At 42.1% G+C, this 13,489-nt stretch overlaps 1 protein-coding gene across 1 annotated transcript; it reads left to right on the forward strand.

Annotated features, from left to right (window-relative positions):
• Positions 1 to 830: 830 nt before the first annotated feature.
• Positions 831 to 9,846, forward strand: LOC104082373 (monocarboxylate transporter 2-like). Its single transcript, XM_009585485.1, has 3 exons — positions 831 to 1,014; positions 5,850 to 6,725; positions 9,554 to 9,846. The coding sequence occupies exons 1-3, from the start codon at positions 831 to 833 to the stop codon at positions 9,844 to 9,846; spliced, it is 1,353 nt and encodes a 450-aa protein (XP_009583780.1).
• Positions 9,847 to 13,489: the final 3,643 nt, after the last annotated feature.

Raw genomic sequence — 13,489 nt, forward strand, 5'->3', positions numbered from 1 at the left:
CTGCACCGCTCTTTCCTGCTCAGTTTGCTTTCTCTCGTTCTGACTTCTAAGCCTGATCTAACTTCGGAGCTGGCTTTGCTTTGAGCAGGAGGTTGGTCCTGAGACCTTCGAAGTCCCTCTAACGTATATTATTCCATGATTCTGATTTTTACTGGTCCTCCAGCTAGTTGAGACTACTATACACAAGACCTCCCTTCTTTCCTTCTCCGCCCAAAGACGCTGGCATGTTCCACTTCCTCAGATTTAAAGGCTTCCTTTCAGTGTGCACAGTCTTTGTTAAGCTATTTCCCTCTTTCATAATTCTGCAGTTCCCTGAACCACCTCTTTTACATAAATGCAAGACCAAACTGGTTCTTTTGAGCTTGGGCTAATCCATCATCCCAAACTGTTTCTACCTACATAGACTGCTATTAAGATTTAATTAACAACTGTTCTGCTGAAGCTTCAGTCCTGGTCAGCAGTATCGGAATTGCATTAAATAGAGGCATTAAAAATGCAACAGTGTTCATGATGTGAGCCTTGTAATATGAACCAGTGCTTTGTGTGTATGGTTTAGCATTATAATAAATCAAGAAGCTCCTGTGTTGGAATCATGTGTTCACCTGATTTGTTGTTGCTGTTTGCCTTCTCTGGTGACAGTTTAAAGTCCTGGAGGCAGGAGCTGTCACCGACTACACAGCCATTGTGTGACATGGGACATGCTGTCATCTCCACACAGTGCAGATCATCTTTCTCTCTTTTTCCATTTTCTTCCTGAAGTCACCCTAGAAGCTGGCAGCAGCACCTCAGGGGCACTAATATTGCAGAGTTTTACCTGCTTTGTGTCAAACATGCCCTTCTGTCAGAAGATACCTACCTCAAGGACCATTTTGCACTCTTTACTCATTTTAGTAAACCGCTATGGCAGCCGACCTGTGGTTATATTTGGAGGCCTGCTGTGTGGCATTGGGATGGTCTCAGCTGCCTTCTGCACCAGCATCCTGCAGCTCTATATCTGCGTGGGCTTCATCACAGGTAAGAAGAAAGCATCTCCTTTCCACCCGCACTTGAGGTTCTCTTCTGTTGGCTTAGACACCCACCCTTGGACACCTCAGCCAAACACAGTGAGAACCTGGTGAGATAAAAAGCTGGTGGGACAGGGGCCCTTGCTTGTCAGCTGCTCCAGATGGGCTTTAGCAAAGAGCATATCCCCTGCTAAGCACCGTGTTCCTGGCTGAACATCGCGTGTGGGATTTTAGCAGGGGATGTGCTCTTTGCAGATGAGCGCTCTCGGCCAGAGGCAGCGGTGAGGATGGCCATCAGTGCCCTCAGCTCCCGATGAAGTGAACGCAGGTTGACTGCGCTCTGCCCTGGGCAAGGCAAGCCCTTTGAGATACAAGTGCGACTATGAAGAAAGCACCTGTGTTCCTATATTACTGCACATCTTCCCTCTATGAGATATATGAAATGAGATTTCAGGGATTTGCTTTGGTTTACTTGCCCTTTGCTTGCTTGTGAAGTTAGGAGGTCCTTTATCTGAAAATAATAACCACTAGAGTTGATTGAAAATGTGCAATATTCTCCATATTGAGAAAAAAATAAACCTGTATTTCCTTATTGAAGTTACGATTTGAATTTTATGTATTGAAATACGAATTTCCATATTGGAAACTCAAACGGGAGAAGGCATAGGCTCAGTCCAGCATCTTTAAAGCCTGCAGGTGCTGGGTTATTGCTTTTAAAGGTAGATAGATTGGAGTTCTCCACCTGTGTGAGTATAGATACTTAATTGCAAGCATTTTTGTTTGATTATTTTGGCTAAGGTACAGCCAATGTTTCTTCCAGTGCAGCTAGGACATCTGCCTGAAAATGTGACACAAGGAGTTCAAAATTGGGTTCTGAGGTTGCAAGGTGTGTGTTTTTATGAATGTTCCCTATCTCTCTGCAGCTGCATTAAGTGTTGCTGCTTTCTGAACACGAAAAGTGCGAGCTCAATATTTAAAATCAATAAAACCAGCCACTAGCAAAGTAAATGGGGACAGAAAGTTTGTCACCCTGTTCTCCTACACCAATATTGCTTTATTAGATCTGTACAGTAGTGAATAAATCCCCATGTAGGATTCCCTCTCTTAAACCTTACTCTTTCTAAGGAGAGTCACTATAGTTAGATGAGATTGTGTATTACTGAGTGCATAAATCTTGCAGATTCCTTGAAAGAGACTCTAGAAACAAAGCGATGAGAAATAAAAATAACCAATGTCTCCCATGGATAAATTCAATATTTATTGATGCATGAGCTTGCATCATTCCCTGCTAAACAAATGTCCTCTAGCAAGTTGATAATGCTGGATTAGCACAAGAAAACCATAAATCCTTTGCTAAAAATATATGCATTTTGGTGAGCAGAAGGGCTCAGGCAAGGAACAGTGCTGTAGGAAGGCACCAACTCCTATTTTCAAAGGTACTTGTCTAAAAATGTGCCAGGAGGGAATTTTGTGCCTAACCCCAATGGGCCTAGGATTTATGAAGACCCTGCTCTTTTTTGGTCCAAATCTGGTCTGTTGCCCATCCCAGAGAGTTGATAGTATGAGCTGTGCTCAATGCACACATGTAACCCTCGTGCCAGTGACAGGGTACAGGGGCAAAGCTGCCCCCGTGTCTCCCTCGTCTTTAATGCCGTGATGTTTCCTCAGAGCAAAGCACATTTGGGGTTGTGTACGTCTTTCCCTCCTGCTTGCTGAATGAGGGCAGCTGTATGGATGAGGTCTTAGCTAATAACCCATCATTTCCAGGCATGGTGCGTGTGTGCTGGGGAAGGAGTATTAATTTGACAGAGAAGGGAAGATGCTTGTAATCCTGCTAACGTGCTTGATGCCTCTAATTACGCTTGCAGCGCTTTCGCTGGTCAGGCCTAACATGGAAGCATTCAAGGGCAATTATGAAGCTGCCTGCTCATCACGGGGCTGAGACAACGTTACTGTACGAGGAGAGAGACTTCTGTAAAGGCGATTTGCAATGACTGTAAAGCAACTTGTAAACATCACACTCTCCTGAAAAGGAAACAGACTGATGTAAAAGACCGTGTTCATGTAATTTGCAGGGATGGAGATAAAAATGAGATAGTTAGTACTCGGAGGTCCCTGCTACAATCCTGTGCCTTTGGCATATTAATAGAAATCTCTTCAGAGGAGCAGAGCGGGAAGTATCTTGTTTACAGTGGAGGGATTAGACACGGCAATCTCAATTGCTTTCTTGATTATGTCTTTTTCCATTTGCATGCAGAGCAGGGGCCGGGCTCTGCTGTCGGAGGCAGCTCTGAAGCAGCTCGATCCTTGATGGCGCCGAGTTGTGGGCTGCACGAGGCACTTTGCGTGCTCTGTAAAACCCATGTTCTCTTCCTCACTTGTTTCCCTATAGCTCTTAGAAAAAGAAATGGGGTTTGCAAGCTGTTGATCTGGATAGATGCCAGCCTGGGTGCATTAAATAGGTGTTTAGGCATGCAACCTCTTCGTCAAGTCTGAGGTAGTAGCAGCAAATTTCAAAGCTAAATACAAGGCAATAACGACTGGTCAGAGTTTAGTTCGATCCGTACCGATTAGACCGCCACAAAATAAAATGGGATCTGGGGTGAAGCTGAAGCATGTTGACTAATGAGACTGGAGTCTTTGCCTCAGCTGTTAATGTTGAGCATTGAAATACCTTGTAGGATCTTCCCTTGCTAATAAAGTAAGAACAAGATCAATAGTTACACAGCTCACTCCTGAAGCACCACTCATTTCCTTCTAATATGAGGGAGATGTATTTAATCTAGGGAAGGATGCTTCCTCTGGCACGGGCTTGCTTCTGTTCATGCAACACCACTGATAGGTCTCTCTGTCATATCCTTGGGGAGAAAATGTGGTTATTTGAGTAACAATTTCAGCCATGGAAAAGCTGCTGTAGTTTCTGAAAACTGGAATAAAATGGATATAAATATTTCCAACTAAAGTCAGCCAAAAGCTTAAAGTAAATTGAAATTCCAGTCAGTCAATTTGAAACTCTCCAAATTTAATTAATGGGAAGAGCATGAGGTAATATTAAATTAGATTTGTCTGACTGGCAAATTAATGTTCACGTAATAAAAAATTTGAGTTGATTATTGGTTAAGTGGGTAGCTGGCATACAGTCTGATTTTCCTTCTCCACATGCCATGTGGTAGGTCCCTACCAAAAATGATTCTGTGGAAATGATGGTTCAATTTCTGCCCTTACCTACCAGCCTGGGAAATACAGAGTTAAAGCAAACTCTAATCCACTGTGTTGCATCTTCTCAGGTGAAAGAAGATGCATTCCTATATCTGAGCACCATCAGTGGTGTTCTCTAACCAAGGCTGTGTTTTGCCTCCATAGTTCTCAGGTCAGCCCTCTCACGGGGATGAATTTGGCCCCTTATGCATTATGAGCAGGCTGTAATTCCCAAAGACATGCCCTACCAAATATATGGACTATCTAGAAAAGTTCATGCTGAGAATGTGTTTCATATCAAGACTAATTTTAATATGTTGCCATTTCAATTTATTTTTAATGTTGTAAACTTCCAAGTAATTAAAAAAAAAGAATGTTATACTTGGCAAATATCATAATTTTGTATGACCGTTCAAACTGAAGCTATCCAACATCAGTTGAATTCTGCTGCATCAGTTGGATTCTACTCTATCAGCGACTAATGATAGTGTTCCTTAATTAATTTTGAGGACTTTGACCTTTCTAAATTCTCTTCTGTAAAGCAATATGCCTAATTATGTACCGCACAGTTAAACAAACTAATTATATCAACTAATGAACAAGAAAAAATCTGCATGACCCTATTTTCAGGATTCATGTTCTCTGGTATAATCACTTCAAGGATTACATTTCTGCTTTGTTCTAATGTGGCTCATTCTTTCTTGGATGATAGGGTGGAAAATATGTGGCATGATTTTTAAATGTCATTTTGATGGAGTTCTGGAAAAAATTTAACTTTTTAAGGAAATACTGCACATCATAGAAATGTTTGAAAAGAAGATATTGTTTTATGCTAATGCTCTCATACAGAACCACAGAAAGTTGAGACCATCACAGCATTTGGTATCTCTGCCTTCAGATTTCACCTGTGCAAGAGAAGCTGGCTAACTGAATTAGCAATGCAGATTTATAACACCATTTATATATCCAAATGCAATAAAAATAAATTTTAATTAAAAGAAATACTCTAGGGTCCTCTTTAATTAGCATCCTCAGTAGCTGTTTTGCTGTGTACTTGCAGACCTCTTAATCTTTTGCATCAGACCTGAATTGCTCACACCAGCAGCGGCTGAGATGGGTGATGTTATTTTCTGTGCAGGTCTGTCTGCCCGGCAACAGTGTTGGGTGCCCACCACCCATGGAAGGCGGTGCCAGCCTCAGCCGCACGTGAGAAGGATGCGCTTTGGTGGTTAGCACTGTCCAAGCCAGAACAACCTTCCTCAAACTGGGAGTTGTCAATTTTTTTAATAGATCCATCCTCTTCTCCAACAAGGCTGCTGTCTCTGGACAAAACCAGCCAGCATTCGTTGAGGGTATAGTTTCAATTTATTCTGAAGCAAACTCTTTGTGCTAGGTTTGCCAGCCAAGAGATTTGCAGTGCAAAAGGAAGGAGTGTTCTCTGACCAGAAGTGTCTTTCTGGGGTCTGGTTACCCAAATGCAGCAGCCAGAAGATTAGGGATATCTTGAGCAAAGTTTGCATCCAGACTATCATGTTGAAGAGCCACCAACAGACCCAATTGTCCATGAATTTGCCTAAAACAATGAGCTGAGGATAAACGGGTCTCAAATCTTCTTTTGTGTATCTCAAATATTTTTCTCTGTTCCAGGATTCGGCCTTGCACTCAACCTCCAGCCATCGGTGATAATCATTGGGAAATACTTTTTAAAGAGAAGACCCATCGCGAACGGCCTTGCTATGGCGGGGAGCCCCGTGATGCTTTGCACCCTGGCTCCTCTCAATCAGTTCCTTTTTGACAATTTTGGCTGGAGGGGCAGCTTTTTAATTCTTGGGGCAATTTTATTAAACTGCTGTGTGGCAGGAGCCCTCTTCAGACCCATGGGGGCAGCCACAGCATCAGTCAAAACCCAGGCGACTGAGGAAGGGAAGGATGCTCTGAAAGAAGAGGTCACTAAGGATGCCATGGAAATGAGTAGTCCCATGAACATCCCCATGGAGACCACGACGGAAGAGGAAGGAGGAAAGGACTGTTGTGAAAAAATCAACCAGTACCTTGATTTTTCGCTCTTTAAGCACAGAGGGTTCTTGATTTATCTGATCGGAAACGTGCTCATGTTCCTGGGATTTTTTGCCCCCATTGTTTTTCTGGCACCCTATGCAAAGCACATCGGCATTGATGAATATTCAGCTGCTTTCCTCCTTTCGATCCTTGCTATTGTGGATATGATTGCCCGACCTACCACTGGCATCATTGCAAACAGCAAGTGGGTGAGGCCACGGATTCAATACTTTTTCAGCTTCTCCATTGCTTTCAACGGCGCCTGCCACCTTCTGTGCCCGCTGGCTTCCGGCTACACGGGGCTCGTCGTTTACTCCGTGTTTTTTGGCTTGGCCTTCGGCATGGTTTGTGCCATGCTCTTTGAAACGCTCATGGACCTCGTGGGAGCTGCCCGGTTCACAAGTGCTGTTGGCCTGGTCACCATTGCGGAGTGCTGCACGATATTGCTGGGACCACCTATTGGAGGTGAGTGTGTTTTCCTCCTCTGTTTCTACTGGGTTGTCACTTACATTTAGCCTCTTGCAAGCAGAGTTTGTAAGAAATGAATCTAAATGTGTTTTCTTTGCTTCCCACCCACCGTTTTTCCACTAGTAATTGGACAGGGAAGGCAGGTCCTAGGTGTCTCGACCAGCATTTCTTCTTTACGCCTTTCTGTGTAGTCCTCCAGTTGAAGTCAAGAGTTCGTAGAATGATCTTTTAGTCCCTGATCCCTTCTTCAAACACTTGAACTGAACTTGCAGAGCAGGTCTTCATGCAACACCAAGAACCTTGCACTTCAGACAACTCCTCCTGTTGCAAAAGGCTGGAGTCCACCACAATTTAAGCACAGTAAAACACAACAGTTCTATGAAATCCTCTTGTCGACTCAAACCTAGTATTTGCTATTTGTCTCTAAGGCTCTGAGTACTTCCACTTATGGATTTCAGTCATCTCAGTGCATCTGAGAGATTTAAGGCTGTTTCAAAAATTAAAAAAGGTTTATTTTGGATGGCATGGTTTGAAATATCAAAAGACAGAGACCCTCAAATGTCCATGCTGACAATATTGAACCTCCAACAGGGCTTACAGTCATCTGAAGATAAGTGGGAGCAGTGATCTCCTGTGATTATAACAGCCTCCGCTTCTTTTCCTCTATAGCGTGTGCTCACTTCTTTTTCTACAAGGAGCACACCATGTCTGGAAGACACCATATTTGAATCTGGCATTTGGCTCAAGTACAGTCCTTACCAAATCTGAGTTGGCTATTAATTAAATGACTTTATAGGTGACATCCTCTCAGCGTATAGATACCATTCTATCTATGTGCCCTGTCCTGCAGTTTGCGTTTCACCTGTATGCAAGCTTGAATAACTGGTTTGGAAACTGGTCACCTTTAAGTATGCTACAATGTTTAATTAGGTTGTGTGTGCTGTCTGTATTTGGATGTATAAAAGTTAAACACTGCTAATTCTTTTGATATGACAGTATCATAATAAATTTAAAGAATGCACAGAAAGAAGGCAGTTTAAACCGATTTCCTGGATTCAAAACTGAGATCTGGCTGATACTCAGTATGACACATCTTGCAGAGCCATTTAATTCTTCATATTACTATGTAACTCATACAGTGTGACAGAAGCAGCTGTATTCTCTTGCTGTCTTAGAGATTCATTATTTAATTAATGACAAACAAAAGAAAATACAATTTTAAAATGACCATTTTCTGAATTATGTAATTTTCTGCGTGGAAGATTAAGTTATGAATGACCGGAGACTGCTAATGAGGCTAAACTAGTTCTATGTAATAATCAGTAATATTAGTTTTGTAGGGTTTTCCCCACCATTTTAATAAGCAGCAAATTTATTGGTTCTTTGCCATTTTAATAACCTACTGCAGTGTTCTGCTTTAATGAACTAAGTAAATTGTTCCCAGTGTGTTTTATGACTTTATCTTATTCTCAAAGGAAAAGAGGCAAGACTATCCTACTGTTGAATTTTCCAATACTCATTAAAACTCTCATTGAAACCTATTTAGGAGACCTCTAGGTCATCCTGATTAGCAGAAAAGGAAAAATTGTTGCAATTAGCATTTGGTTGATGTTTCATCAGTAACATGAAAAACACAGTGCATTGAAAATGGTGTACCAAGACATCTAGGAATGATTCAGGAAGAACCGTTGACCAAAACCAGTTAAAAATTATTATTTTTGTGATCAAGAAATCTATTTGGTGGCCATAAAATCCCTTGTTAGTGTAATGCAGTGGGATAATTAATCATCAGCTTTTCAACATTAGGGGTCAGGCAGGAAGTAATTGAAGGTCCCTCTTTTTAAGGAGGAGAACATACTCCAAAAAGTCAGAGAGCTAATGGATGATGGGCCAGTTTCAAGGAGGACTATCTGTACTGTGAAGGCCAGGTTAGGAGCGGGTCTTACTTTAATTAGGATTTGGGATGTTAAGAATGGTCTGTGTTGCGCCAGTAAATGGGAATTAATGCTCAGGATCATAATCCCAATAAGATTTGCATTACATTTTGACATAATGGAGAACACTGACATTTCAATTAAGCCGTCTCCCTTCAATTACTCTGTAACTCCGTAACAGAGGCATTAACCTTTGAGAGGAACCTGTCACATTTGTCTTGGCATTGAAATTATCTGACATTGACAGCATCATCTTTGCTTTCCCTGGAACTAATGTTTTCCAGTTCCACGCAGTGCCCTTTCATCTTTAGATCAAGAGTATAAATGCAGAAAGGGCAGCTGTGACCAAAAGCTGAGTCACCTCTAATGCTGGTGAATGACCCATGGTGGAATAAATTGGAGGGTCTTTGTCGTCTGAGACAAGACCCAGTGGCCAGGTGCCATCTCACGAAGGTCTTCCCGAAAGCTGCCGCTTTTTTTGGCAGCCTGAGGACTACAAAGTCAAATGGACATCCTTGTAGGTGATCATTGGAGTCAATGGAAAAACTGTCTGCAGGATCTGTGATCAGAGGACTTGGTTTCTGCATGGAAAAAATAGGTGTGCATGAAAAGTCCAGACTTTGCAATGTAGGTTCTCTGTCCCCTTCTACTTAACTGTACAAATTATTGGTAGTATTACCTGTATCAGCATTAACTACCCACAGGCTATATAGTGGAACACGTGTGAAGTATTTGCAGGATCAGAGTATTTGTGGAAGAGACCAGAAGTCCAGAGAATGTCTTATTTTATTCTAAAGCCACAAGGTCCCTTTATATTTAGTATCTGAAAACACAATATTCTTGCCTTCCTCTCTAAATTTGTTTTTTTTTCTTTAAATATATGTTTTACAGGAACTCTTATCGATACCTTTGGGGACTATAAATATATGTTCATTAAATGTGGAGCTGTGATGGTCCTGGCAGGAACCTTCCTGTTCATCATGAATTATTATAATTATCGTATGCTTGCCAAGGAGGAGAAGGAACGAAAGGCAAAAGAGGAGGACCCTAAATCTGTAAGGACAGAAAATGAAGGCAGAAATAACTGGAACAAAGAAATCGTACGGGATGGGCCTGAGCTGGAACCTTTGAGAGAGGAACGGGAAGGACTAAAGAAGGAAGTGAATGGCACAAATGAAGTTTAAACCTGTTCTTGTGGCTGAATGGGAAATTACTTCTGGGTTGCTTAAGTTGACACTAGATGTGAAATCACACTAGGTTTTTAAATTTTGACCTGTGCTGTGCCATGTGCATCCTCCTCTTTGTTGTAGGAGAAGACTAGAACAGAAATAAGTCTAGTTTCTTATAAAGTGCTGGGACACACCGTGCAGTATCCATTTGCATACCAAAGGTCCTGCAACATTTGTCTTCAGATATTTCCATTTCCTGGAGGGGCTGAGTAAGAGTACAACTGACACCCCACTTTTATTCCGTGTACTACAGCTCTACTCAGTGAAAAGGCCAGTGGCCATCAGAATCAATGCAGAGCCCTTCCAGCAGCCTGAACGGGCTTTGCATTGAGTACTGTGGTGGCTAGATCTTCTCACCATGCAGTCAAAACTCAGACTCTCTCTGACTGCAGTGTCAGAATTATCCCAGGGATTTGGTGCCGCCTTCCACTGGCAGCTGCACTGTGACTTGCACCTCTGTCTCATGGAAATGTAAAATAGACCTTATACTCGTCTTAAATACAACACGAGAGCGCTGCTTGAACAGCATGAGGGCAGTACATGCCTGTGTGTGAAGTGGCAGCAAGGCAGCCTGTCCTTGTGGCCGGAGCATGCTAGGAAGGGACTAACTTGAGGTGGCTCCTCATGGCTTGACCAGGGACTTTCTGAGGGACCTCTGCAGTTAGCAAAATGCCTTGAGAAAGGTGGCATTATGCGGGGGGCCAGCACAAGGCCAACATGCTACAGGAGTCCTTCTGCCAGGTCCTTTGTCTTGGGGGGCAGAAACTTAGTCTTAAAGGGCTTAAACTTTGATCTACGTTCGAACAGTGCAAATTCTTTAAAATTTTCCCTAGGAGGTTACACAGTCCTTCTTATCCAATCTCTGAGTGCCTTACCATTTTTAGCGTGCTTTTTCTTTACAATACCCTGGTGAGGCAGTAAGTGTTGTTACTATTAATTAATTGTATAAATGAAGAACTGAAGCACAGAGGAGCTATGGGCATCATTGCTTCAGTGAATAAAGCTTAGGCATGCCATGGCTGGAATGGGATCCACTGCCCTGAGTTAGGTGCCTGAAAGCCCTTGCTGAGCGCAGGTATCCCCCTGCTCGAAAACAGGGAATACCATGGATAGTCGTGCATTAAACCACAGCCCTCTCTGCAGTGCTGCCTGCTTACTTTGTGCTTCATACTACTCAGGATTAACAATTTTTAAACACCGTCTTAGAGCTGCGACCTTGTGCCATTTTTTTTTTTTTTTAACCTGGTTAGGTTGCATCCATCCTGGAGGGAATCCAAACACGGCTGCCCCCCCTTGTTTGGGCCGGGTTAGGCACCTCCCTGTTGCTAGCGCTGCAATACCTGGTGGCCTCACGCCATCCTGTTGCATGGGGTCAGTGATGCAGGGCTGGAGCTGAGGCTGCGTAGGAGGCTCTCATCCAGTGGTGATAATTTTGAGCTGGGAAGTTCTGGACTCTGACAGCAAGCACTGATTTTGTAAGAAGCCGCTGTTGCTCAAGAGCCATGGATGCTGAGCATGGCATCATGCAGTTGAATCATCAGCCTTTTGTGGATTTAGCTCCAAGTGACTGGATAAAAATGAGGACTTTTGAGGCAGATCACCCAAATCCGAAGCTAATACCAGTCCGTAGGCTAGGTCTCCTCTTTCTTTGCTTCTTGGCACCCTTATGTGATCAAAGTTTTTTTCACGACTTTGTACCGAAGACTTTGTCACTCACGACTTTGTCACCGAAGACTTTGTCACTGTATTTAATTATCACTTGTATACACACTATGAAGAATGGCTTGTAAAAATACTTCCATAAATATACTATACTCTTAAATATACATCACTCATATCTTGTACAAACCCTTTTCTGTGAAATCATTTGTTCCGCTAAAGAATAATGGTCTTTGGCCATTGACTTCAGTAGGACTTAAATTTTATCCTTATGTAGTATCTTGCATTTTCTCTGAAAAATAAAATCTATACAATATACTTAGGCTTTTGTTGCTGTGTTTTTAATATTCTTTATTTCTGTCAAATATATCTATGGTATTTCAGTTAAAAAGGCATTGATAGAAGGTCCTGAACATTTTCCAATATGCCTTCTAATATACTTAATAAAGCTTTAATATACTTAATAAAACTCTTCTAAAAAAATGAAATGAGTTTACATTTGTCCAAAAAAGGCATTGATAGAAGGTCCTGAACGTTTTCCAATATGCCTTCTGGAAGCTTTAATATACTTAATAAAACTCTTTTAAAAAAATGAAATGAGTTTACATTTGTCCGTTGTGATCCACAGGGTAATGCTGCCTTTCAATTAGTAAGGAATTTATCCTCATAGGGTTTCTAGTCCTGGCTCCATGTACATGGTAGCACAACTCTTGGTCGTAGCCTCTTATTCCAGGACCACCACTGGGAGCTCCTCACCACGCAGTTTCTTTGACATTTTCAGTGATTCGGGCCAGCCCGACTCACGCCTCCAGTTGCGTGGGCCCATAATGAGTCTGCAAGCAGCTGAGAATGACCTGGCAAAGATCTGACAAGATGATTTTCATACCTTCCCACCAGGTCGTATCAATTAATTCTGGGAACAATGACCCAGATCCTCAGCTGTCCGTACTGCAGGAGCTGATGCTAAGGCTCTTTGTCTAGCAGAAACTCAAAACAAGCTTTTTAGATCATAAAACTTTGTTAATACAGATAACATTTTCAATAAAAAGGGTTTTTGTTCAGCTATATCTATGAAAATCCTCTGGAAAAGCTACACCTTTGTTAACCTGTCCCCAAGAGCAAAAAATGCTACATTGGATAAGTAGTTCTTTATGGCTTCAGAAGTCTTCTAACATTAAGCAGCTACGTTATTTAACCTACTCAAGCCTCCTGTCATAGAAACAGATACTTTAAGATTATGGCACTATTTCTATCACGTAGGAAGCCAGACTATTTTAATGCAATTTTGGCGCTGATGGCTGGTTGTCAGTGGTGGGTGGCCTTCCTCTTCCCTCTTACCCGGCCTCCTGTCCCCACTGTGGGTTCAAACCACAACATCTCACTAATCAATGCAGCAAAGCAACGCCAAGTAACTCTGTACTTCTAAGCATGTGGGTAGTCCTAGAAATGCTTTGCTGAATCAAATCCTATGAATTCAACATCTTGCAGGCTCAAGCTGTAATCCAGGCTTCGAAAACTCTAAAACTTTCCTAAGAACATTTTCAGTTATTAAAAATGACTGCTGCAATATGAAATATCCATTAGAAAAAGCTCTTGTGAAGGAGTAGAAGCTGCCTGTGCATCTAATTTAGCGATTTGTGTGCTAAATTGAACACAATATTCATATTTACATGCATGCTTAAGTCTGGAAAGCACCTGTGTAGGAAAGTCAGGAGGTGTGAGTGTTGTACCATAAACATATGTACCAGGCACATGGGGGCATGTTTGGGATATCAGACGTGCAAGGATGATTGCTAACGCTTTCATTGGAGTGCAATTATTAGACTTCTTTTATATTTCATTAGCTTGTGTCCTTATTAGAAGCAATTGCCCATCGTTTCCAGGGTTGCTTGAACTTCTACAAGAGCCTGATTTTGATGCTGAACCATCATTCCCAACA

This window comes from Fulmarus glacialis, unplaced genomic scaffold (assembly GCF_000690835.1).
Source record: "Fulmarus glacialis isolate BGI_N327 unplaced genomic scaffold, ASM69083v1 scaffold10499, whole genome shotgun sequence".
Lineage (NCBI taxonomy): Eukaryota > Metazoa > Chordata > Aves > Procellariiformes > Procellariidae > Fulmarus > Fulmarus glacialis.

Excerpts from the sequence above, each read along its gene's own strand:
- LOC104082373 (XM_009585485.1), top strand. The coding sequence starts at position 831 with ATGCCCTTCTGTCAGAAGATACCTACCTCAAGGACCATTTTGCACTCT. Across the intron at positions 1,015-5,849 it reads CTGCGTGGGCTTCATCACAG|GATTCGGCCTTGCACTCAAC; the intron begins GTAAGAAGAAAG and ends TCTCTGTTCCAG. Across the intron at positions 6,726-9,553 it reads GCTGGGACCACCTATTGGAG|GAACTCTTATCGATACCTTT; the intron begins GTGAGTGTGTTT and ends TATGTTTTACAG.